We start from the raw sequence: 26341 nt of genomic DNA on the forward strand, positions 1-26341 counted from the left end.
CATCAACTATTAATTATTATCTTCTATTAATTACTAAGTTGAAAATAAAAATCCAGTTTGTTCCATAGAAAAATAGAATGTTTTCCCAAGGACTCTTTGTATTAATATTTTTTGAGTTTTATTCCTTAAACCATGTCGAAGTGAAAACTGTATTGGTGAAATGAATAAGAAAGAAATGAAAAAGCATATACTTGTACATAATTATAATTATTTCAATACAAGCAAATTAGTATATCACTTTTAAGGAAAGTGTAGATGCTGTCCTCTCAGTGTGGGCATAGGTACTATACGGGAATCACATTTGTTGGTTAATAATTTACATAGGTCAGAAAATTAGCAGTAACTAGTGAAAATGAAAAATCCTTCTTTTATGCAGATATTTACTCAGAAATATTTAAAAACATCAAACTTAAGCAAATGTTGATCAAACTGAGTTTCCCAAACAGTAACAAGTGGACCGACATAAACTGCACATTTCTTCAAAGGTAGATCACAAATATTATTAAAAGCATTATTTTTTTACTAAAGTTTTTACTTCTTTTTATGTGCATTTTTCAATGATTTTAAAGTCTATATGTTAATGTGATTTATTTATAAATCATTTTGAATAAGTAAAATGTTAATATATTGCAGAGATAAGGAAAAATGCCAAGTTTAACTACTAGTTGATGAATTCATTAGGCAATTTAAACAAAACTGAACTCTTTTAAAAATAAAAATATAGCATAAATAAAAATAAATTAAAAATAGCATGAAATTTATGCTATTTTAGAAATTTTAAATATGTATTTTGGGGTTTTATTTTGTTGTCTTTAGTTTAAAGTATAACCAATGCTAATTAGATAATGTTGACTTTCCCCTTAGTGACACCCTCTCCTCCAGCTTATAAGATCACTTTGTCAACTGATTAGATTTTAACCAGATTATACACTAAGTATACAAAGGGGAAGCTTTACATTAAAGCAGGAACTGAAATGGGCTCTCAGGTGTGTGCACAAGGGTTGACTTCTATCCAGGCCTTTTGTGGCTTAGTTGCATAAAGATCATATCTAATATCGACTGAATGCAATTCCAAGCACTCTTCCAAGTATTCCATCTGTATTATTCTCTCTAATACAGCAACCCTTCAAGATGGCTATTATTATTATCTCTTTTTCTTTTCTTCTTTCCTTTCTTTCTTTCTTTTTTAAGGAGAAACTGAAGCATACAGTCGCTTATATGCACAACATCCACTTGCGTAGGGAAAAGTCACCAGTATTAAAATTTGCAGGTGACTGTGGTGTGCAAACGTCACTACTCTGCTAGTCTGTCACATCCAGTCACACTCTACTCCTACACGTATTCACAGAACTTCATGTCCTAATTCTGGCAAAACTCTGTGTGTACGTTGCCTCAGGCACATCTGAGATTTAGACCCTCGCTCAGCGGCAAGAGCAAGGAAGGATCTCTGGAGCCGGGCGAATCCTGTCTCCTAGGCAACACAGTTGCGCGCAGAACCCTCTCCCAAGACCTAGACAGGCGATGTCACTTCCTTAGTCCAGCCGGTTGCCCCCAGTGACGTGTTAGGCGGAAGGGCGGTGTTGGGTACCCAAGAGACCCGGCGTTGTAGAAGTCACTTCCTCCCGGGGACGCCGTCGCCTAGCAACTGCCTCCCGCCTACGTCTTTGGCCCCGCCTCCTTGCTTAGTCCGGGTTTCTGAGCGCTGCCAGGCCCAGACTGAGGCTAGAACCTCCTGCTCCAGGCGAGTGCCTCCGTCCTCCTGGTCTCTGGGAGACCGCCACGCGATTGGCGGGGGTGGGTACAGAACGCGGGACATTGGGGTAGCGACGGATGGCGGCGGTGACAGCCTCGGGGTGTGCACAGGCCGGGCTCTTGCTGGGGGCCCTGGCTCGTGAGCGGCGGGCGGGGACCTGGAGGGCACCTGGCCCAGCCGGGAGTTTGTGTGGTACTGGGACGTGCGCTGATGCGGGTGATCCTGCGGCCCTGGTCTAGGCCTTCAGCTTGGAGCTTGAGCAACAGCGATGTTAATACAGCATCGCGGAAACCTCTTTTTGTTTTTCCTAGCCTTGTTAACACTTTCGTGAGGGACAAAAGTGGCTTGAAAAAAATATCGCTGGCTATTTGTGGTTAAGCATTATGATTATTTTCTTTGCATAGAGCTATAATGCAAGCAATTTGTGTATAGGCTAGTGTTTTTATAACGTATACAATCCTCTTGGTGGACTTAATAGAGCATGACTAGTTGAGAAATGCTTTGCTTTTTTGAATGGAAAAGAGGAAAAATAGGATGTTATGTATTAATTGGCAACTTTTATTTTTATTAACCAATAGCAGTCATTTATTTGTTCATCCTTAAAATGCAAAACTGTTTAAGATAACTTCCATTGGCATTTTTCTTTTCTTTCTTTTTTATTTTTTAGAAAGAGATTTGTGGTGAGAATTTATTTCTTTACAAGAACTCCACATTTGTAGGTGAAGATGTAGTCAATGTTCATGTGATACTTTTTAAATTTGACTTGGCTATTTTTTTCTTTCTTCTTGTTTAGTTTATTTTTTGTGTTAAATGTAGTAATAGAAAATTTTAAGCATGCAATAGTCTGATTTGGTTTTCATCTCTTTCAGCCACCATCAAAGGTTGAATGAATTGCTCCAATTATTTATTAGCTATTTGATAAAGGTAACAAGAAAAGATAAAGTATGTCTGACGAAGTTTTCAGCACAACTTTGGCATACACCAAGAGTCCAAAAGTTACCAAAAGAACTACTTTCCAGGTAAAATATTTCAAGACATTTTGTATTGATTTTTGTATTATGAATGTGGGACCTTGGTGGTTATAGGAATGGTCCTTTATAAAGCAGGAGTAAGTCTTCTGTTCTTTTTGAAGTTTTGCAGATCATCTATCATGTTTGAGCACCAGTATTACAAATCCTCCTTTGTGACTTTAAGGCCATCAAAATAACCTTAATTGTAGGTTCTTACTAAGTTAAAAGTTAAAATGCAACTTTAAATTGTTATTTTCACATAAAACCTTTTTTTTTTTTTTTTCTATTGTAGTACGAAGTTTTTTCTCCTGGGTCATTACAGTTTTTAACTTAACCTTTAAATTTTCAGTATGGGTTATATATGTTTCTGCAATATGCTTACAAAAAGTACAGTTTGGGGCTGGGGATATAGGTCAGTGGTAGAGTGTGTGCTTAGCATGCACATACTTTCTAAAAACAAAAACAAATAAACAAGAAAAACTCAACAAACCTCCCAAAACAAAACCAAAAAAAAAAGTACCACTTTCTTCCAAAATGGCAGTTTGTAACAAATCCTATATAAATCGAGTCCCCTCTTACCTATTACTATTTAGCTCAAATTATAATCTGCAATTAATTTGTTTGATATTGTGGTCTCCTCCAGTTTAACAGCAGGCACCATGAGGGTGTGCCCTTGGTGATGGTGATTTGCATTGAGTCTCCTCACTCAATTGGGTGCATGGTACAATGTAGGCTTGGAGTTAGTGTACGCTAAATAAATGCAACTTGTTTGAAAGAATTATTATTTGTTTACAAATTAATTCTAGATATTATATTCCATCCTATTTGAATTGGAATTGATTTTAATTATCTCATTTCAGGATGAGCTAATAAGAGCGATTACAGCTCGCTCGGCCAGACAGAGGAGTTCTGAATACTCAGATGACTTTGAGAGCGATGAGATTGGTATGTGAGAGGATGGAAAAGTAAAATATTATTCTGTTTCTTGCTTCATTACTTTTGACCTACTCCCCTCCTCCTAAAAAAAAAAAAAAAAAAAAAAAAAAAAAAAGACTTATGTTAAAATAATGCCATTGACTTCATTAGTTTTAGATTTCCAACTTTTAATGGGTTAGAGATCCAGTCTTAATTTTCAAGAAGTTTTTTGATTGTCCTTGATTGTTTGTGAATGTGTTTTTGAATATGTAAATTAACTGACACCAATAAAATGATGACTAGGGGTAAACTACATGGAAGAGGACAAGTTCTTCCTTAAAGTTAACACTGGGAGGCACAATAGCTAGTTGGTAACTGGGGTCCAGAAAGCTAAATTTTAGTGTACCTCAGAAGCACTTTTATAATGCTAGTTATAAGGTCTTATCAGGTCTTTGGACTATAATAAGGTGTCCTTTTAAAAACGACAGACAATATATTCACATTGTATATATCAATACCATTTTGATTTAATTTGCTGTATTTTAATTAGGTAAAAATATTAGTACTTTAGGCTCCATTCAAATATTAACTCTGTACCCCATATAGAATTCTGAACTTGAAATTCAGTGTTCTACTCTTTGATATATATTCAGTCAATAACTCAATGTTCTCTGTAAAAATAGTAAATCACTGCACTATTTTTAAGTTAGCATTCTTTATTATCTTTGTTTTAGTAAAATCTAATATTTTTGGTACGGATGCAATTGCATTTACAACATTTATGTGGAAAACAATCTAGTTAAACTCTTTTGCTTACAAATATTCTTGATTTTTTATGATGAAATGATTCACAAATGAAGATTTTACTCTCCAAAATGGAATCTGAATGTCCCAAGGCTGATTGTTATTTTTTGGAATCTTTGGATGGCATTTCCCAGAGTAAGTGCAGTACTTGGCACCCTGTGGGCACTCAATAAATACTTTAAATAAATTAATGAAATTGAAAATGTTATTACATAAATTCAAATTCAGGACAGACTAGATTAGCTGTTTTTAAGAGCTGCAAAATAAATTTGCACTTAAACATGGTTATAAATTTACTTCAAACCCTTTCTAGACTTTAAGGTAATCTTTCTTTTAAAAAAAATTAATATGACCTTAAGAGATTTAGAATATACTATTGAAAACATTTTTTCTTGTCTGTTTTCAGTTTCATTGGGTGATTTTTCTGATACCTCCATAGATGAAAATTCCATTAAGAAAAAAATGAATGATTTTCATGTATCAGATGATGAAGAAAATAATTCTCCAAAACTATCTTTTTTGAAAACCAAGAAATCAAACAGTGACATAACCAAAGATGGGCCAGAATTTTCTGTCAAAAACAACGAAGATGTGGCACCTGATGGTTATGAAGACATGGTGGTAAATTCCTCATCAGAATCTCAGCATAAAGATCAAGAAGTTGAAAAAGAGAGAATTAAACTAAAACCTAAACCCAGAATTTTTTCGCTCAAAAGCACATCTTCGGGTACGTTGTTAGATACTACAATTGTATTTCTTGAAAATTTATTTTAAGACAATAATTTCAAAATATCTTTATATGGTAGGTAGTATATAGTTAAAAAAATAAGTCATATTTAATTTACAGTTTTGTACAAATAAGACAACTGAACCACAGAGAAAACTCATAATTCTGATATCCAGTTGTATATTCTGTCTTCAATTTCTTCTGGTGCCTAATAAAAAGCCAAAGCACCTATAGTTATATATAGCTGCAGCTCCCAAAACACATATGCCCATAAGCTTAAATTTTGTTCTTAGGGATGGAAACACAATGGGATGCTTCCTTATTCACTCTATACTCTAAATATTAAAACTGTCATTTCCAGAGCTGAGTCGTCATAACTCAGTGATAGAGTACTTACCTAACATGTACATAGCCCTTGTTTCAATCTCCATCACCACAAAACAATCATTTCTAAACCAATATTTTGCCAGAACAGTTTTTTGGCATTGATATATTTTAAGTGTCACTGCTATTTGTTTATCAAAGTTTCCAGACACTCCTTAAGAAAATAGAATCTCCATTTGATCTTTCGATAGCATTGGAAAATTTACTAAAATTCAGTTTTCTGAAAGGAAATTCTTGGTGTGATCTGGGAATACAAGAGTTCTCCCAAGTATTCTACTGAACTCCAAGCACAGTGGATCAAAGGTGGAACAAAGCTGGAACCCGCCCCTTGAAGTCCTTTGGAAGATGCACAAAAATTTATGGATGCAAGGTTAAGAGTTTGATATCTTTCAGTCTTGTTCCTTTCATTTTATAAAGAAAATTTTAGTTGATGCTAGCCTTAGTAAAAATCTCATCAGTAAATACAGTACTGGTGAACATTTCATACTTTTCATGTTAGATATTACTGATAATATCAGACAAACTTTATTTCAGGCATGCATTAGGGAACTACTTCCTTTTGCCCAGCACACAGAATCCCACTAACTTTGAAAAGAAGGAAAGATGCAAAAAACAAAAACAAAACAAAAAAAACCCTTGAATAATGTCTAAGACACTGAAAAACAAGCCATCATAAATTAGTTATATCTGACTTCAGCAAATAGGTTAAGTCTCACTGTCCTCATAGGGAGGAGGAGAAAACCTGCTCTTCCTGTCCTACAAAATTGTTTTGAGAATCTAATGAATGACTCTCATAGACTGTAATACACTACAAAAGTGTAAACACAAAGCATAATGAAACCATTAACTTACTGACATATTTTCCCAGGGTAATGAGTGAAACTGACAATGGAGAAAGGGAACATACTTGACCTTGGTTATTTAAAAAATATGAGCATTTAGCATCAAAAACAAAATGTTCTGAAACACGTGGAAGAATAAAATTAGAAATGAATGGTAGATAACTAGCAAAATAAAAATTTACCTATCATGTTAAAAAGGTGCAGTGAGTTAAGATGAACAAAGACATATGTATTTTAGCCTCAAGGTGGCAGCATGACTGCAAATGCTCTACTTAGGCATCTGCAATATTATGTTCAGTATATGTAACACAAAAATAGTAGCTTAAGTAGAGAACTTAGATATTTGATTATAAATGTTAAAAAGCATTTGGAAATCTATAGACTTTTTTCTATCTTAGAAATTTCTAGTACTTCTGGAAGAGGAATTTTAGTATAAGATATATTAAAAAGTCATTATTTTCAGGTTTTTTATGTTCAAGAATAAATTTGAAAATTTATTTAGTGTTAAGAAAAGTGTGCTGTATAGAATTCTTTAAGGACCTAAATGAATATATGAATGATTCATTCATGAAAGAAGGACTGTGCTTTATGAGCTTAGCCTTATTCTTCTATAACTTCTTAGACTTGAAATGCTTACAACAGTATTGGAATAAATTAAACATTCTATTATTATTTAGCATCTATCTATAAGCAAATTATTTTACTTATTCATGCATATACAGTGAATATATTATGTCTCATCATACTAAAAGCATTGTGATGGTAAATAAGAATGCAACATTGAAAAGGCTTAGTACCAATCATCTAAGACTACAATTTAGTAGGAAGCATAGAACAAAAAAAATAATAATAATAATAAGTTAGTAATGGTGGTGGTAGGGCAAATCATGGATCCCTACTTTTCACTGACTATGGTGGAGATATGTGTTAATCCACCAATATCACACAGATGGATTCAGGGAGAAACTGTTCCAAAGAACACAGGAGTGATTCACAAACCAAAAGAAAAGAAAAAAAAGGCTAAGAAATGTTTACCACCATTGTTAATGTCACTGAGCACTTGTGATATGTCTGGCACTGTGTTACATACTATATATTCTCTTGCCAAGAACCTATAAGCACTTAGAAAATTTTAACTGATTTGAACAGTGGGAAATCTTCAATGTAGATAGAGGTCAAATAATTTATATGAGGATATATAATAAGTGTCAGAGCCACAACTCAAATAGGAGGTATTTAAACTTGTCAAACTTATAGAAACAGAGTAGATTGGTGGTTGGTTGCCAGGGTCTTGGAGGAGCAGGGAATGGGGAATTGCTATTCAACAGTTTCAGTTATACCAGATGAGTAAGTTCTAGAGATCTGTGTTCAACATTGTGCCTAAAGCTATAGCTAGTACTGTATTACATGCTTAAAAATGTTTAAGAGGGTAGATCTTATGATAACTGTTCTTACCACAATAAAATAAAATGTTGACCTAGTACCTTCTTTTAGGCATTGTCCAATATTCTACTTAATCTGAGGTTCAAAAGATAACAAGTGTTTTTAGGAGGAGAAACACGAAGTGGATGTTTTAGGCAGATGAATCAGCTTAGGAAAAGATTTGGTGACAGGAAAGTTGTGTAACCTGTGTGTTAGTTCACTATCCCAGGAACACAAAATAGAAAATGGGTGTGCCAGCAGACAGGGCAGCAAGGCACTCAGGGACACACCAGGAAAGCCTTTCATTTTATTCAAAGGTTATTGAGTTTTTATTCTATAGGATTAGATAATGGGGAGCCCTTGTAGAATTTTGTGAAGGGAGTGATGGGGTCTGACATTTTATAGATATCCCTGAGGCACTGTCTAGAAAGAGGAGATGAGGAGCTAACTTAGGGATGAAGAGCATAAAATAAAGGAGAGAGATATTTATCAAGTAGAATCAATGGCTGTAGTGATTCTTTGGTTGCAGGCAAAATGGAGAGAGGAATCTAGGAAGATTCTTTGACTTGAGGTTGAACATTTGACCAGAGTTTTAGATATAACTAAAATTGGCAAGGAAGCATTTATAGTGGTACCAGTTTGACAAGATTGTGGAATCCTCTAACAACATTCATAAGCCCTTTGGTAGGTAAAGAAGATGTATGTATTAATTAGCCTAGTTGTAAAGTTTTAGAAGAATACATTGGTAGACTAGTGAAGAAGTATGTGTAATAGGTAAAATTTAGGCAAAAAGTATATAAATGAAGAAAAATCAGTGTTTTGAGGGCTAGAAGCATACCAGCATACTGGTTCTTATTTTAAACTTCAACTTGGGAAAAGCAACTGAGAAATTTCATTCATTTATTTTTTTCATTTGTTTGTCTTTGTGGTGCTGGGGATAGAACCTGTGGCCTCCTGCATGCTCAGTTGTGTGCTCTATCACCAAGCTAAATCCCTTTGGACTCAAAGAATGGTAACTCACTAGTCATGTTTTTTCATTCATTCCTCCAGTGAGAGGGTAAGACTTCTATCCCTTGTGTGCCAGTGTCATCATTTTCATGCTTGTAACAGCACTTACCTTTGTCTTGTCCTTGTGTTTGTCTAAGAAGACCAACAATCCCAGCTACTCAGGAGGCAAAGGCAGAAGGATCCCAAGTTCAAGGTCAGGCTCAATAGCTTAGTAAGACCCAGCCTTAAAATCAAAATAAAAAATAAAGAACTGGAGATTTACTCAGTGGTAGAGTGTCCTTAGGTTCAATGCCCAGTTAAAACAAACAAACAAACAAAAAACCTTTGCTATAAATGATCTCCCTTCCCAACCTGTTAAGTCCTTGGACAGGGCCATTGTCATTTTTATGTTATGAGGATCAATAGTGTGTACATAGCTTGGCTTCAGGTACTTTAAGATTTGATGCATGAACCTCCTCATTTTATTGAGGCAAGGTTTTATGTTTTTTCAAATGTTTTGAATATTATGAGAGTTCATAAAGTTGAAGAGTTAACTTCTCATAAAACTAAAGTATACTGATTACTTTCAATATACTTTAAAGTATACTGATGGCAACATTGTTAAAAATTGGGGGCCATGAATTATTCCTTATCTGGATCTTATTGGAGCTTATGGAGAAGGGTGTGGTCTTCATCTGGACTTTCTAGGACATGGCACTGGAGGGAAGTTTGGTATCTCTGGGGCAGTGGTCAAAGCCAAAGTGTTTTTTGTTGTGTGTTTTTTTTTTCCCCCAATCATCTTAAAACATTTTATTTTTTAGCAGAAAATAGCAGCAGCCTTGAAACAGATGACCATTTTAAGCCTTTACCTCTGCCAAGGAGCTTGTTAAGAAAGAGTAGGCACGTGGAGGAGAAAGAAAGACTAGGAGAAGATAAAGAAACTGCTCTCAGTGAAGACTTCAATTCTGCACCTTCCCTTCCAAGTCTGGATGGCAGACAATTAGAAGCTGAGGAAAAAACATTCTCTGAAAACCTTGATCTTGAGGTTGGCACTACTGCTGAGCTGTTGAATTATTTCTTGAATTCAGGCATTTGCCTCTGATTACTAGAAAAATAGAAAGAGAATGAATTGTGTGCATGCATTTATGTGTATGTATGGGTCTTACATGTTTGCTTCTACAATTGATATGAAAATAATTTTAAGCTTTTTTTTAAATAGACTATATTTCACTGAGTCCAAAACTCCATCAATTATAAGACATACCATTATTTTAAATACCACTAAGAAGGAGCGAGATGCTTCCAATTAAGCCATAATTTGTTTTTTTAAGATTCTACCCATTTCAGAGAAAGTAATGTGTTAAAATAATTTTGATCTAATGAGTCTACATAATAGTGTATATAATACTGTATATCTCTAATAATAATACTGATATATATATATATATATATATGTATATGGATATATATATATGTATATATATATATATATGGATATATATATATATATATATATATATATATACATATACATATACATATTGAATTATACAATTTATGGCTAAGGACAATATTAGTGTCATTTTATGCATTTGGTTTTATTCATACAACAAAGTACTGAATGTTCATGACACTGCTTTATATTCTTTGGGATATGCCAAAGTGAAGTTCAGATATGACTCTTTGAGTTTCCAGGAGGAAGTCTGCTATGCAGCATTATTAAGGGAGAACATTTGTCCCTTCCTTTTATATTTCACTATAATAAGTGAACTTCTTCCTTACATTTTGAAGGAGAAAGTATGGGAAAAACATTCGTCCTCCATAATCTGTGTGTGGACAGATCAGGGAAAAAGAACTAGACATTACCTGATCAATCTTACCTCTTTTTCTTATCACTTACCTGCCATCTAAGTGTGTAAGGATGCACTCTCTGGGAGTGGTGCAAGAGGAATCAAGTCAGGATACTGATTCAAATTTTGCTCAGCATTTCTGTGCTGTTTCTTAATTTGTTCTAAAAAATCAAGAGAAGAAATCCAAATAAGTATTTTGTATTTAATTATCTGATCAATTGAAAATTGTATTCATTTCTTATGACCATATAACAAATGGCCACAAGCTGAAAGATTTAAAACAACATAAATTTACTCCCTTAGTTCTGAAAGCCAAAAGTCCTAAATCAAGACCCAAATCAGCAAGACCCTGTCCCTTCAAATGGCTTTAGGAAATCCTAAAATTTTCCAGAAATCCTTGGCATTTCCTAATTTACAGCTTTATCACTCTGATCATTGCCTGCATCACCACATGACCTCCCTGTTTCCTTTGTGCCTCTGTTTCTCCCTATTTTCCTAAAAAAGATACCATCAGACATTGGGGATCTAATTCAATGGCTCATCCTAACTACATGCAAGTACCTTATTTCCTCTTAAGGACTTCTGGATGACCTGTATTTTGGGGGCACATCATTTAAACAGATACATACCTAACTTTAAGTGATATTTTTAAACATTTTTATGTCTCTTTTTGATTAATAAAAAGATTGCTAAAATTATTAAAGTTACATTATACTGTGAGAAAAAAAAATTAGCAGAAAATATCCAACTATAATCCCATCACATAATAGCAATGAAGTTTACTATTCTTACCCCCTTTAAAGCTATTCTCCCACATTTTTGTCACTAATGTGTCATCTTAGTCTGCATCATGTTTTGTGTTGTGCTTTTTCTATGTCTCTTAGCATTAGGTTATGAAGCGTTTCCATGTTGCTGGGGATTTTAAGACCACATGCACCTTAATGTCTGTAACATAGCCATAATTTACAACTGTTATCTTATTGCTAGATACTTCTATATTTAACACTTTAAATGTTTCGTATTTTGCAATATGAAAGTCTTCCTGACTGTGCTGTAAGCCCACTATCTCAGGGATTTCCCATCTAATTTTTCTTTTTTTCCCCTATGTATAACAACTTCTGGCTCCTCATGATCTATTCCATCTACATTGAGTCATGCTCTAACTTCTTTATCTTTGTATAAACACTCAATTGAAACTGCACCCTTCCTTCTGCCTTACAGTCAGTAACAAAATACCTGAGATAATCAACTTAAAAGGAGGGAAGATTCAAGAGTTTGGGGAATTTAGTCCTTGGTTTCTTGGTGGGGTTGCTTTGGGCTTGTGGCAATGAAGCGCATCGTGGTGGAAGTGCATTGTAGAGATCTGTTCACCTCATGGCATCTGGGAAATAGAGAGAAAGTGGAAGGGCCAGGGTCCCAGTATCCCCTTTAAGCATACACCATGAATGATCCAGCTTTCTCCTGCGAGACTACCTCCAAACGCTTCCACCACCTCCCCATAGTACATGGGCTGTGAACCAGAATCTTAACATATGGGCCTTTGCGGAACGTTGAAGATCCCAGCTATAGCATAATCCCGCAGATGTCACAATCAGATATTCCAAGGGTGAGCTGTACAGGCTTCCTCACTACATCCTTACTTCCTACCTTTTCTCTGTGTGTTTGCGTGGGAATGATTGAGGATCATTTTTTAAAATGACCTAGCATCCTAGAATCAACTCTGTTGATCAATGCACAGTATTTTATTATGGGATTTAATTTGTTAACATTTTATTAAGGTTTTTACATAAATATTTATGAAGTCTGTTGATCTATATATTTTTTTCTTATAAGGTTATTATCAGACTTGTGTGTCAGATGAGTTAGGCAATAAATATTCACCCTTTATTTTCTAAATTTGGTAAGAATCCTTGAGGAAAAAGATTCACCAGTTAAATGATCTGGGCATAGAAATTTCTTTGCATTAAATTTTATTTTTTATAGATATATTGGTATTGAGATTTTTCATCAGTTTGATAATTTTTTAAAAAATAAATTTGTCTATTTCACCTGACATGTCAAATCTATAAACATGCTTTTTCTTGATAGTAGTCCCCTATCATTTTTAGGATCAGGGGTCATCATATCATTTCATCTTTTATTTCTGACATATTTAATTTATGATTTTTATCTTTCTTTTTCAATGTTGGTAGGCATTGTTTAGCTTTATGAAACTTTTCAAAGAACCAATTTTGGCTTTGTTAATTTTCTCTATAGTTTGTTTTCAGTTGGGCTAATTGTCAATTTTTATTTCTTCTCTTTATTTTCTTCAATTTGTTTAATTTGTTTAAGCACAGGCTGATTTGTTTAAGTTTGAAAGTTTTCTCCTTGATTTTTAAGTCTTGAGTCCTCTGTTGAAAACCACTGAAAGCTATACATTTTTTTTTCTATACTGCTGAACATCTTACTTTTTCAATGTCCTTTCTTTCCATCATGATTTTCTTTAACCTATTGGTTATTTTGTGATGAATCATCATTTTTCCCAAATATTTGGGTCTTCTCTAGATTTACTGTGGTCCAAAGAATATATCTTATATGATTTCAGATTGTTAAGAGTTGGTAATGGCCCAGCCTAAGTGTATCCTGTGTTAAGTTCCATTTGTATTAGCAAAGTACACTTGTTTTTCAGGTATAGGATATAATGTTTTAGAATTTCAGTTTGGTTAAGGTGGTTGGTAGTATCACTCAGATCTTCTCTATCCTTACTGATTACTTTAAGTGAATGTCTTATAATAACAGTTTGAGTCACATTTTTTTTTAAATCAAATCTGAGAATCTATGCATTTTAATTCTGATGTTGTGTCAATTTATGAGTGTTTTCTCCATTTACCATAAACACTGATGCAGTTGGATTTAAGACCAGTTTATTACTGTTTTTTTTTCTCTTTGCTTTGTTATATTATTCGTCTGTTACTCCCTTCTGCCATTTATTTGTGTTTTTATTTTCCATTTATTTATTTATATATTTATTTATTATACTGGGAATTGAACCCACCATGATATATTCCTGGCCCTTTTGTATTTTCGACAGGGCCTCACTAAATTGCTGGGGCTGGTCTTGAACTTCAGTTCCTGAGTCACTGGGATCACAGGAGCATATGGTCAGCTCTGTTGAACTTTAAACTGTCCCTGTTTGCACTATGGAGTTGATTCTGTATTTCACATTCCATACAGAAGCCTCGCAACAGTTCAGTTCCTTGTAGTGCCTCGTCCATTGTGCTGCTTTTGGCATGGATACTACGTCTACATGACACAATTCCCACAATGTCATGTTATAATTTTCACTAATGAGGCTTTTAAACTTTGTGTCTTAGATTTTCAAAGAATTAAAAGAAGAAAAGAATGAATATTTATAATTTTCTTTTATATAGTGATTCTGAGGCTCTTCTTCCTTCCTATATATCCAGATTATCACTTCATGTTATTTCCATTTAATGTTTTGTTTTTTTTTTTTTCTTGAAGGGCAGATTGGTCAGTGATAGGTTTTCTCAGCCTGTGCCTACCTTGAAAGTGCTTATTTTATCTTTATTTTTGAAGGATGAATTAGTTGAACATTTTGACTGATAGTTCCTTTCTTTGACCCCTACCTCTTTAGCAGTTTCTATTGTTCCTGGCCCTTCCTGTATCTGTTGAGAAATCAGCAGTCACTCATTTTATTATACTCCTATACAAAATATAGGAGTTTCTACCTGTTTTCAGTATTATTTTCTACCTGTTTTCAGTATTATTTTCTTTCAAGATTTATCTTTTTTTTTTTTTTTAATTACAACAGTTTGATTATAAATAAGCACGTAAGTCTGGTTTCTTTATATTTTCTGTGTGGAGTTAGTTGAGCTTTTAGGACCTACAAGCTAATACCTGCCATGATGGGAAGTTGTTTTTTGTTTTGTTTTTCCTTCTTTTTAAAATTTTGCTACATTATTTTCCTTTTCTTTCCTTTTGGGGCTACAATTGTATATGCATACGTTGAAATTTTTTGATGAATCTCCCTGATCTCAGAAGTTGTATGTGTCTTTAATCTTTTTTCTGTTTCTTTAATCTTTTTTTCCACTTGTTTACATTTCTCCAGGTTCACTGATCTATTCTTCCATCTCTGATCTGCTATTAAGTCTCTCCAGTTAATTTTTATTTCAGTTATTACAGAGTTTAACTCTAGAGTTTTCATTGGTATTTTTGTATTTTCTACATCTCTGTGATCCCCATCTGTTCAGTGTCATGCATACATTTTCCTTAAAGTGCTTGAACAATCTTATAATAACTACTTTAAAGTCTTTGATAATTTCAACAACCAGGTTATCTCAAGATTGGTTTCTTTTTACTACTGTTTTTTTCTTTGTCTTTTTTTCTTTTCTTTTTTTGCCTTCATGAGTCTATGTTGTTGTCTTTGTTTCTTCATCTGCTTAGTGACTTTTAATAAAATACAGGATATTATGAATGATGTGTTGTAGAGATTCTAGAGTGCGTTGTGTGCCTGTGAGCATATATTCTGGTAAGTAGATTTTGTGTCTAGATACAAGTTTTCACTTCTTGCTCCCTTGCAGTAGATATCAGTAGGAATTCCTGCTCAGTTCTTCCAGTTTCTAGCCTCTGTGGTTTCGTAAGATCTTCTGAGGTCTTCTTTATGCCATGTACAGATGAGCCAAAGGTTTTAGAAGAATTCTGCATATTCCAAGGCTACTTCTTCCTCAAATGTATTGACTCTTCTGGGCTCTCAAGCCAGTCTACTAAGTCTGTAGCCTTCTACCACTTGAACTCTACAGCTTGAGATATACCATAAATCCTAAAGCTACAAATGTGCAAATCTCTTCAAGTGTAACTTTGTCTTTCAAGGTAGACTCCAGTGACTCAGCCCTTCTGACATTTTCCCAAATGTTTCCTTCTCATTGCTTTTGATATATAATTTCCTATGTGTTCATAAAATATTGAAGGAAAGAATATTGCTATTTATGCAACAAAAATAAAATTCTTACATTATAATATCATCACCTTTAGGCTAGTTTATTCTGTAGAGAATTGGGGTTTTTTGGACACAATACAATGATTTCTTTTCAGATTTTGAGTAAAGTTCATGTGCTTGAAATTTATGTACATTTTTCACCTGTAATATTTGGAAGTAGCTGTCTACTTGGTTTTATAGGTTGCTTTCATTTGGACTACTAGTAATAATTGTTTGAAACTAAAATTTATCAGGCACGATGGCACACATCTGTAATCCTAGCAGCCTGGGAGACTGAGACAGGAGGATCATGAGTTCAAAGCCAGCCTCAGCAACTTAGCAAGGGCCTAAACAACAACAGCAAAAAGGCTCAGTGGTTGAGGCCCATGGGTTCAATCTCAAGTAACCCCCCCCAAAAACAAAAATGAAGAAGAAGAAACTAAAGATTTTTCTTCTGTCTTGATACTGTCCTTGAAAAAGAAAATTGGAGAAAGAGACATCAGGATCAAATCTTTACCTTAAAAATACATAATAGATTTGATTTTAGAAGAGCAGGAGTTTTAAAAATTGCTAAAAATAAATTTAGACATAACATTTTGATACAGAGCTAGAATGACTCTTTTAGTGACCCCTTTTACTGACCCAAACACCAAGGGAAGCATTTTTACCTCTAGTGGCTTATGATTTTTTATGTAATTTTTAAATTTATATATGACAATTCTTATTACATATGTAGAGCACAATTTTTCATATCTCTGGTTGTACACATAGTATATTCACACCAATTTGTGTCTTCATACATGTACTTTGGATAGTAATGATCATCACATTCTACCATCATTAATAACCTCATGCCCTCTCCCCCTCCAACCCCTCTGCCCTACCTAGAGTTCGTCTATTCCTCCCATGCTCCCGCTCCATGTCCCACTATGAAGGCTTAATGCTTTTTGAGGTTTCAGCAGCAAACTTCTAATAATTCAGATTCCAAAGTTATAGGATGGTTTTAATAATGCTATGATGTCCATAAATACTCGTTAAATGCATTTTTTATTAAACAGGATCCATTGTTATCAAGTTTATCATCATCAGCTCTTAAAGAAAGTCTTGGAAATTCTTTTTCACTGGCACCTGAGGGAAAAGCATCTATAGAAGGTAATTACATTCTAACTAATGTGTATTATTTATGAACTCTGTGTTGTTTAGGACACTGTAAGAAAAATAATACTTTTCACGGTTACAGGGAAAATATATATTTGTGTTTCCCTGGTTTTTCAATCCTGACTGCATAGTTGACTGTATGACTTTAAGTGCAGAAGTAATCACTCTGCCTCAGTTTCCCCAAATCTTGCCTGTCTCAAAAGACTATTGTGGGGCTGGGGTTGTGGCTCAGTGGTAGAGCGCCCCTCTAGCACAGGTGAGGTGCTGGGTTCAAGCCTCAGCACCACATTTAAAAAATAATAATAATTAATTAAAGATATTTAAAAAAAGACTATTGTGAAAATTAAATGATAGAGTACAATTTAGCCACTGGCACTGGCTACTTCTAGGCACAAATGGAACGATCACTTAAAGTGAATTATTATACTATGCACATTGCTGCAATGATCTATATAGTATACATAATGGCTAGGTGGACTTCCGAGGTTTAACCTTGGTTTGAATCTAGCACTTCTACATGAGCAAAGTAACAAGCCTCTCTGACTTTGTATAATGTTTTTTTAAAATGTGGATAATAATAATATCTACCTTATAGGGTGGTTGTGAAGTGTAAGTAATAATAATAATAATACATGTAAAACCTTGAACAGTACCATAGTAAGCACGTAGTAAATGTGAGGTGTAAGTTGTGAATGTGGTTTGTTTTCTTAGGGCTTAATGAGAGCTAAAAGTCACAGCTGTTTCTAGGACTGGGAGGCATAACTAACATTTATTAGGTGCTTACTATGTAGTATAATTTTTGTCATTTTACAGAGGAGAGAAACTGAGGTGCAGACATTGGGAAACATAGCCAAGGTCAGTGCTGGAGCCAGAGGTGGAATCTTTGGCTCCAAAGTTCTTGTTTGTTTCTCCAAAGAACCTAGTAATGAATTGAATCATATGCGCTTTTCATGTGAATATATGACTGTAATTATAATGGGATTTTAAAACCCATTTACCTCTAAATAAGTTCAAAGGGGAAAAAAGGCCATAATGAAAGCCCTAGAATTAAGACTTCTAATGATGAAAATACAGTTTGGGCCTGGTAGAAATGAAAGTTATTGATCCCTACAGAGAACACTGATTTCTTTCTGTCAAGCACCCTGAAATGTGGTAGAATCTGAATAAAAGACACAATTCTATAAAAGAACAACCAAGTCCCCTCCTGACATCCCCCTGAACCTGTCCCTGGGAGTACTGAGGGGATAAGAAATAGATCTGCCTTTGGTGCCCTTGGGTATGGGACGGCGCACTGCAGCACCGCATCCTGGTGGGCCTGAACCTAACTGGACTGGCTTTATTCGCTGCATAAAATTACATTCACTCTTGGTTCTCTCTGCATGTATACAGCTCATCTGTGATGCTAGTAACTGCAGTGGCATGCAGATATGTGCCTCCTGTTTTCACAGTTTGTTGTTCCAGCCAAGAGCACACAGGCTTTAGAACTGAACAGATGTTGCCATCTCAGTTACTTGGTTTATATATCAACTAGTTCTTTTGATGTGTGTTGTTTTGGGGTAGTGATTCCATTATAATTATGACTATGCTGTTTATGCAGAGTATTTAGTTTTGTTAAGTGTTTCATTAGATGAAGAGTAGCCATTTTTCTTTCGTAGAACACTTTGGGGGAAAATATCATTATGATCATTTTTTTCATATTTTATGTTGCAAGAAAAAAGAGTACATAGGACTGGGGATGTGGCTCAATGGTAGAGCACCTGCCTAGCATGCTTCAGGCCTGAGTTCAATCCCCTGCACCACAAAATTAAAAAATAAAAAAAAGGAAAAAAGAGGTTATATACAATCTTCATTTAAAGGAATGTATAGCATCTGCTTATCTACTTTTAATTGAGGAGAAGGTTTTAGTGCTGTTATTCCTTCTCAAAATAGATCAGAATGGAGAATTTCCTGAAAACCATAATTCCTTGAAATTAAATGAAAATGAAGAAAATTCAGATATGATAAACTGTGTCACTGCTGAACTTGAGAAACCCCAGGAAATTCAAGTGCCTGCTGACAGCCTTGAAGAAGAAAAGGAAAAGGCTGAACTGGTGACAGATGGTGACTCGACAATGGATCCCTTGCTATTTCAGTCTCATACCAACGCAACAGAATCTGCAAAGGTATTTCTACAAACTTATCTCTTTTGTACTACAGCTTGAAACTTGAAAAAGGGCTTGAAAGTGTTGTGTCTTCTGTGTTGTGTTCTATACTTCTGTATTACTTGTGGGAAACTCATCTTTTGATAGCAACATGATGTTGTCAAATGCTTCCCACTTAATTCAGTAGAACTTTATCTTCAAGAAAGATTTTCAGTTAGTATAATGAAACCCAGTGTTCCGTTAAAAATCACCAGTGGTATGCTCCTAATGTACTTTATAGTATCTCAGAAATACCTATAACTGTATATGTTTCTATAAGTCTTCCCATTATAAAAAATGTAGCTGTCTGGAACAATTTTTGAGATTTTTGAGATAGTGAAAGCTTTTATAAATATCATTTGAAAACATTTTAACTATTTTCCTGAAAATCAAGAAATGCTTAATAGATTATCATGAGGAACATTATTATTAAAATCTTGAGAAACAGATTTATGGCACACAGAATTATGAGGAACATTATTATTAAAGTTATCATGAGGAACATTATTATTAAAATCTTGAGAAACAGATTTATGGCACACAGAATTACTTGTTCCTACAATTAATTGTACCAAAGTACTACTTTTAAAATGAATAGTATAGCATTTTTACTCTTTATTTCTCCTGAGTTTAGTGTTTATCTCTTATTACTGCAGTTTGCTAGCAGCAATGCTTACGTTACCAGGGGAGGAAAGTAGTTCTGGCAGAACACTAGTGACTGAACAGGACTTTCATAATATATAGGGTTTTTAAAAATTAAATGTATGGGAAAGGATCTTAAGTCACGTTCCAAGTATATTATCCTTAGCTGCCTTCCCTAGAAAAAAACTACTGCGAGTTAGAAATGTATTCATATCCATGTTCTTATTTTACTGCTAGCACCCACCTACCCATCTGTGTAAATAGAAAATTTTTTTTTTCTTAAAAGAAAGGATAGTCTTAGCTGGGCACAGTGGCATACTTGTATAATCCCAGTGACTCAGTAGGCTGAGGCAGGAGGATTACTAGTTCAAACCCAGCCTCAGCAATTTAGTGAGTTCCTGAGCAACTCAGTGAGATCCTATCTCCCTCTCTCTAATAAAATATTAAAAAAAAAAAAAAAAAAAGAGCTGGAGACATGGCTTGGTGGTTAAGCACCCCTGGGTTCAATCCCTCATACCAAAAACCAAAAGAGATAGTCTTAGCCAGGTGCAATGGGGGTATACTTGTAAACTCAGCTACTAGAGAGGCTGAGTCTAGAGAACTGCAAGTTTGAGGCCAGCCTCAGTGATTTAGCAAGGTCTTAAGCAACTTAGTAAGAACCTATCTCAAAATAAAAAGGGCAATGGATGTGACCCAGTGGTAAAATACCTCTGGGTTGAATCCCTAGTATCAAAAACTAAAAAAAAAAAAAATTAAATAGTGTACATCTTATAGGTGGAGCCCTTGAAATGCCTAATAGAAGCAATTATAAATTAGAATAAGCAACTTACATGCTTATTAGAATAAGTAACAAGTAAGATTATAACATTTTTTTTGGCTAGACTCTTGGCTTTATTCTCAGTCTCTACTAAGTGAACTTTCTTAGGTTTGAGTCTAATCACCCCCTTGTTAAAGTATCTTTGTTGGATCCTCATCATGAGAATTAAACCCAAACTCCTCACCACCACCTAATGATTTCACGTGAGTCTTCTCTGACCACGTGTTCCTCCACTCCCCCCACCATTCCCCAGGCTTCAGTACCACTGACTTCTTGTGTTTTTCAAAAATCACTCTGGGGCTCTAAGCACTTCTCCTTTCATCCCACAGATCATCACGTGAGCCCTTTCCTCATCAGTTTCTGATCAGCCTTACAGCAGCCTCTCAGCCCCTTTCTAGTCACTGTGTAGTTGTCCCACTTTCACCTCCTTCGTGAGTCACATTTGTTTATGATTATGGCCAGTCACTCTTCTCTGAAAGTTAGTATCCCTGAAGGCCTTTCATTCACAGCTTTGTACCCAATACCTTCTGTGCTTGACACATGCTAGATGCATAAAAAATATTGCTTTACTAACAGTTTCATCTCTAATCCTAACTGTGATTGTTCTGGTGAATAATCCATCTATGGATTATTAAAATGATTAAATCTTCTATTTAACAGAAGGTGATCGAAGATAAAAATATGAAGAATAAAAAGTCCACAAACAACAGAGCATCCAGTGCAGGTGGCAGGTAATTAAGTCATCAACATACCTCATTCTTGGGTTTTCATTCCAGCAAGACTCATTTAAATTTAAATTTTATAAGGTAAATTTGATTTGGCATTGTGGATTTTCTCTTAATTTTTTTCACCTCTCAGATGACTGGAATAGATACTTCATTATTAATCCCTACAGTGGATTATATTCTTTTATAGCAAATAATAAAAATAATAAAATGTTTACATCTATTCCTGATTGTTTGAAAGCCTGGAATATACATAATACATTCATTCTCCAGTATCTTCCCTCAAAGGACATTTTTCTTCTTCCTTAATGTCATTGCATGGCTCTTAGAATAGAGCTTCTTCTGTTTTTGCTGAGATATTAGATATAAAGTGATAGTAAAGCTGAAGTCCAGCATTATTCTTCTCTATCAGTATCTTTGTCTAACACATAAAAAATTGTACCTAAAGTCTCTGGGTTTTATGGACTAACTGGGTTTTATGGACTACAGTGACAAGAATTGATACAGGTTCATATGTATTGCTGCTGATGACTATTGCTAACTTCTCTGTGCTAATCAAAACCTTCTGCATCTTTTATTCAGATTATGATTATAATTAGTCAAGTAGAGCAGGGCCAGCCAACTTAGGTACATGGCTAGTACGTACTTTTTTTAGACACTGTAGGCAGTTCAGTCCCTGTTGTTAACTGCTCAGTTCTGCCCCGTAGCAGGAAAGCAGGACTTGCCCATACATAAATGCAGGAACAGATCTGTGGTGCATTCAGCTTTATCTATCAAGCCACAGGTTGCCCAGGTTGTCTCCTAACCCCTGACAGAGGGTACTATATTTTCTAACTTTATATTTAGAATGGTTTATGTAACAGAAAGTATTATAAGAAAATGTTAAAAAGTGCTTAAAACCCACTTTGTTAATATTATTTTCTCTGTATAACTTGAGATATGACCCATTTTTTAAAATCTTTTAGTTGTAGATGGACACAATATCTTTATTTTATTTATTTATTTTTATGTGGTGCTGAGGATCCAACCCAGTGCCTCACAAGGGCAAGGCAAGAGCTCTACCACTGAGCCACAGCCCTAGCCCCCGTGTTTTTTTGTTTGTTTGTTTGTGTTTTTTGTTTTTTAAGAGAGAGAGTGAGAAAGAGAGAGAGAATTTTTTTAATACTTATTTTTTAGTTTCGGTGGACACAGCATTTTATTTTTATGTGGTGCTGAGGATCGAACCCAGCGACCCGTGCATGCCAGGCGAGCGCGCTACTGCTTGAGCCACATGCCCAGCACCCCCACCCCGTATTTTTTTGAAAGGTTTTAATTGTAAACACCTAAAAAGTACAGCTTAAAATGATATCACTTAAAGTTATAAAGTTTAAGTTAGATTGAATAGCACTCTTCGTACACTAAGAAAGAAACTACTTTTTAGCTATATCATTATGAAAGTAATTATAACGTATTAAATAAATTACAATAGTTTTGAAATATAGATGCATGTATTCTAATAGATCTCTCTTCTATCAATTGCAATTGAAATACTTTATCTTGGTTCATTTGAAATTTTTCAGATTAATGACCTCTGAGTTTTTAAAGAAATCCAGTTCTATAAGGAGAAGTCCATCAGCAACTACCTCTTCTCACTATCTGGGGACTTTGAAAGTCTTGGACCAAAAGCAGAGTTTAGAACCTGACAAAGCAGATCACATAAGGGCAGCTGTTTATCAGGTAAAAAGAATTAATAATTTCCATATCAAAGAATGAAAAGACTTTACCAGAAATTTTGATGCTTTGGTGGTGGTGGTGTTGTTCTTGTTTCGGTCTTATAATTTTTTATTTGTTTTGTGTGCTTGAGGTTGAACACAGGGCCTCACAAATGCTTATCATGCCCTCTACCACTGAGCTGCACTCCCAGCCCCAAAAAAGTATGGTTTGATACTTAATTTGGGGCGGAGGAAAGTTTCCTTTAAAATACTTAAGCAAACCAAAGCTAGTTTACTCAATTATTAGCTTCTGTGCTTTTTTTTTTTTTTTTTTAAGATGATTCTAAGAGGAGAAACCATAATAATTTATAGAAATATAACAAAAGCCAAAATATTATAAGATATATGTTTTATCCTTTCTCATCCTAAAATTTTATATTGTTTATGAACAAAAGTAGTTCCTAAAGTTTTCTCTTCAGAAACATTGTTAATTTACACAGAAAAAAGATTTTCTCAATTTTTTTCAGTTTCAGTAAGAGTCACTTTTTTTTTGTTATATAGAAGAGTATACTTTATGAAATGGTACAAGTAATTTTGGGGAAAAATTTTGATATATTTGGCCACTATATTAAATATTTGAAGACAATATTATTAGTAGTAATTTTCTTGAATATCCTCAAGTTTTATTAGGAAAAAGAAAAATGATACCAGTTTAAAATTTATGAACTTTATGTTTTGCTTTTTAAAGCTTTGTCAAGTATTTTGAATATAGTTAAGATTTCTAATTCATTTGGTATACTTTGAATAGCATAGAACCTTTTCTTTATTCTAACAGGAGTGGTTGGAAAAGAAAAATGTATATCTTCATGAAATGCACAGAATAAAAAGGATTGAAAGTGAAAACTTAAGAATCCAAAATGAACAGGTATTTGTGAAATAAAGAAGTTGAAAATGTTCTGGACTGTTATGTCAGTAAAGTATCTGTGAATGTTTAACATTTCTAAATCAAATGTTTTTTAAATGTTGAAATAAGTTGTATATAAAAGACTTGATTTCTGATTTTATTTCTCTGGTACTTTATATAATTTTAGTTGGTCATAAATAGAACTTTTTATATACAGACACATTTTTATTTTATTTATTATGCATAGGATAGATATGGCATAACTAATTTTGAACTTCTGTTTGTAACCATCTAATTCACTCTTAAAAATTGACATCAGTTAGCCAAGAATACAAAGGGTCTTCAGACATCTATCTTTAGTTTTCCTCTTTTCGCTCTTGAGTTTTAGGTGTGTCTTCAAGACTATACCTGAGTTCTATACCACGTTCCATCCCATGGACCCAAACTGGACTCTTGTTCCAGTCCCTCCTGAACTTTCAATCTCTTCCTCTCACTCTTGCCTAATAGGCCACAATGGTCAGCTCTTTCCTGTCTTCTAAAGTAAAAACTCTGAAAAACCCCTTCATTGTCTGCTCAGTACTAAAACTGATTGAGAGAGACGTTTTCAAATTGAACAGCACTATGACAAATCCGTCTGTATGAGCAGACCTCTGTCGCTATGCTGTGTACCTGTCCCCACACTGGTAGCATTACACGGCTGTGGGCAGTGCTGTAGCCCTTCACACTGTAGCTGCACAGTACTTTACTTCTCAGTTGAGTTTCCTCCATGATAAGGTTTTATGTCATTTAATGATAATATTCTAAGTCAATTATTGGATATTATGTGATAATATCCTTGATGTACATCACATGCATATTTTCCAGTCTGACATATTTTCAACATTTAGAATGTTAGTGGGGTAACAACTTTATGCCTTGATATCATTCAAACCAAAAATCTGTTCTTACTATATGACTTGGCCTATTTACCTTACCCTTATTGTATAAGCCTATAATTTTCCAGAATTTTTTGACTGAAAAAATATAATATAATTTTTATAATACCCCTTAACCTATTAGAGTTTATTTTGATAGCACTTATTTTGTGCATTTCCAGAAATAATAATTTTCCTGCTTCTGACTAATATTAAGTCAGTATCTGAGAAATGTTTTTAGAAAAAGGATGTTTTCAGTCCTTTTTTTTTTTATTTTTATTTTTTTTAATTTTGAGACAGGGTCTCATTAAGTTGCTGAGGCTGGTCTTATATCTTCAGTTCTCTCACCTCAACCTCCCAGGTTAACTGGGATTATAGGTGTGTGCCACCACTCCTGGCTTGGATATTTTTTGAAATAAATTGTCTAAACCATTCTAAATAAATTATCTGCTTTGGAACTTAATATCTTTATGTGATGATTCTGGGAATTAAAGTGAAATATACATATATTTGTATATAAATATACGTTAAAATTTGTGTGTCTACTCCTACATTACCTGTATACCTATTATTTTTTCCAAAATAGAAAAAAGCTGCCAAGAGAGAAGAAGCATTAGCATCATTTGAGGCCTGGAAGGCCATGAAAGAAAAGGAGGCCAAGAAAATAGCTGCCAAAAAGAGGCTTGAGGAGAAAAACAAGAAGAAAACTGAGGAAGAAAATGCTGTGAGGAAAGGAGAAGCCCTACAGGTATTCACAAGCTTTAAACATCTTACTTAGTTATTTTTAAATATATGAAACCAAAATCAACGCTTCACCATATTTTTGCTTATTTTATAATATTCACAGTAAGAAATTCATTCTGATCTTTTTTCAGGCTTTTGAAAAATGGAAAGAGAAAAAAATGGAATATCTTAAAGAGAAAACTAAAAAGGAGAAAGAATATGAAAGAGCAAAGAAACAGAAAGAAGAGGAAACTGTTGCTGAGAAAAAGAAAGATAATTTAACTGCTGTTGAAAAATGGTAATCCAAAATTAAAAAAAAAATCTTCTGATAGATTTAATAACAGTTGAGGCTTTTCTAAAATTTATTTACTTGATATTTTAGTGAGCTTTTTTTGCTTCAGTGACCAAAAAGACCTGACAAGAACAATTAATGGAGGAAAAGTTTATTTTGGGTCTCATGGTTTCAGGGTCTTAGTCCGTAGATGTCCGACTCCCTTCTTTGAAGCCCAAGGTGAGGCAGAACACCATGGGAGAAGAGTGTGGTAGAAGAAGCAGGAAGTGGCCGCCAAGAAACACCAAGAAAAAAAGAGCTCTCCTCACCAGGGACAAAATAGAAAACCCCAGAGGCACACCCACAATGACCCACCTCCTCTAGCCACACCCTATCTGCCTACAGTTACTAACAGTTAATCCCTGTCACAGGGGTTAATTCTCTGATTAAATTAAGGCTCCCCAACCCATCATTTCACCTCTAAACTTGTTTGCATTATCTCACACCTGAGCTTTTGGGGGACACCACCCATCTAAACCGGAGCTCTTGGTATGTACTAATGCCTCTCAATCTCATTCTTTGCCAGGGCTGTTTTAGGGAATCTTTATTATCTATTCTCCTTTAACTTCCGGTGTCTTATATCATCC

The 26341-nt window shown here is 34.5% G+C and overlaps 1 protein-coding gene across 2 annotated transcripts in view; it reads left to right on the forward strand.

The window, feature by feature from the left end:
- The first annotated feature begins 1645 nt into the window (after positions 1-1645).
- The window catches only part of Map9 (microtubule associated protein 9), a 33471-nt gene continuing 8775 nt past the window's right edge, over positions 1646-26341 (forward strand). The window contains exons 1-12 of one of the 2 annotated variants that reach the window (XM_046459127.2): positions 1646-1794; positions 2623-2772; positions 3624-3708; positions 4889-5209; positions 9666-9889; positions 16728-16821; positions 18757-18989; positions 21127-21197; positions 22751-22907; positions 23718-23807; positions 25287-25448; positions 25576-25721. In XM_046459127.2, coding sequence (XP_046315083.1) covers positions 2698-2772; positions 3624-3708; positions 4889-5209; positions 9666-9889; positions 16728-16821; positions 18757-18989; positions 21127-21197; positions 22751-22907; positions 23718-23807; positions 25287-25448; positions 25576-25721 — 1658 coding nt within the window. In that variant the 5' untranslated portion in view covers positions 1646-1794; positions 2623-2697. The remainder of the gene's footprint in view (positions 1795-2622; positions 2773-3623; positions 3709-4888; positions 5210-9665; positions 9890-16727; positions 16822-18756; positions 18990-21126; positions 21198-22750; positions 22908-23717; positions 23808-25286; positions 25449-25575; positions 25722-26341) is intronic. The other variant, XM_058583891.1, reaches the window with a different exon arrangement.

The sequence above is a fragment of the Marmota monax genome, unplaced genomic scaffold (genome assembly GCF_021218885.2).
Source record: "Marmota monax isolate L192 unplaced genomic scaffold, Marmota_monax_Labrador192_F-V1.1 WCK01_AAM20220418_F8-fsc00002, whole genome shotgun sequence".
Lineage (NCBI taxonomy): Eukaryota > Metazoa > Chordata > Mammalia > Rodentia > Sciuridae > Marmota > Marmota monax.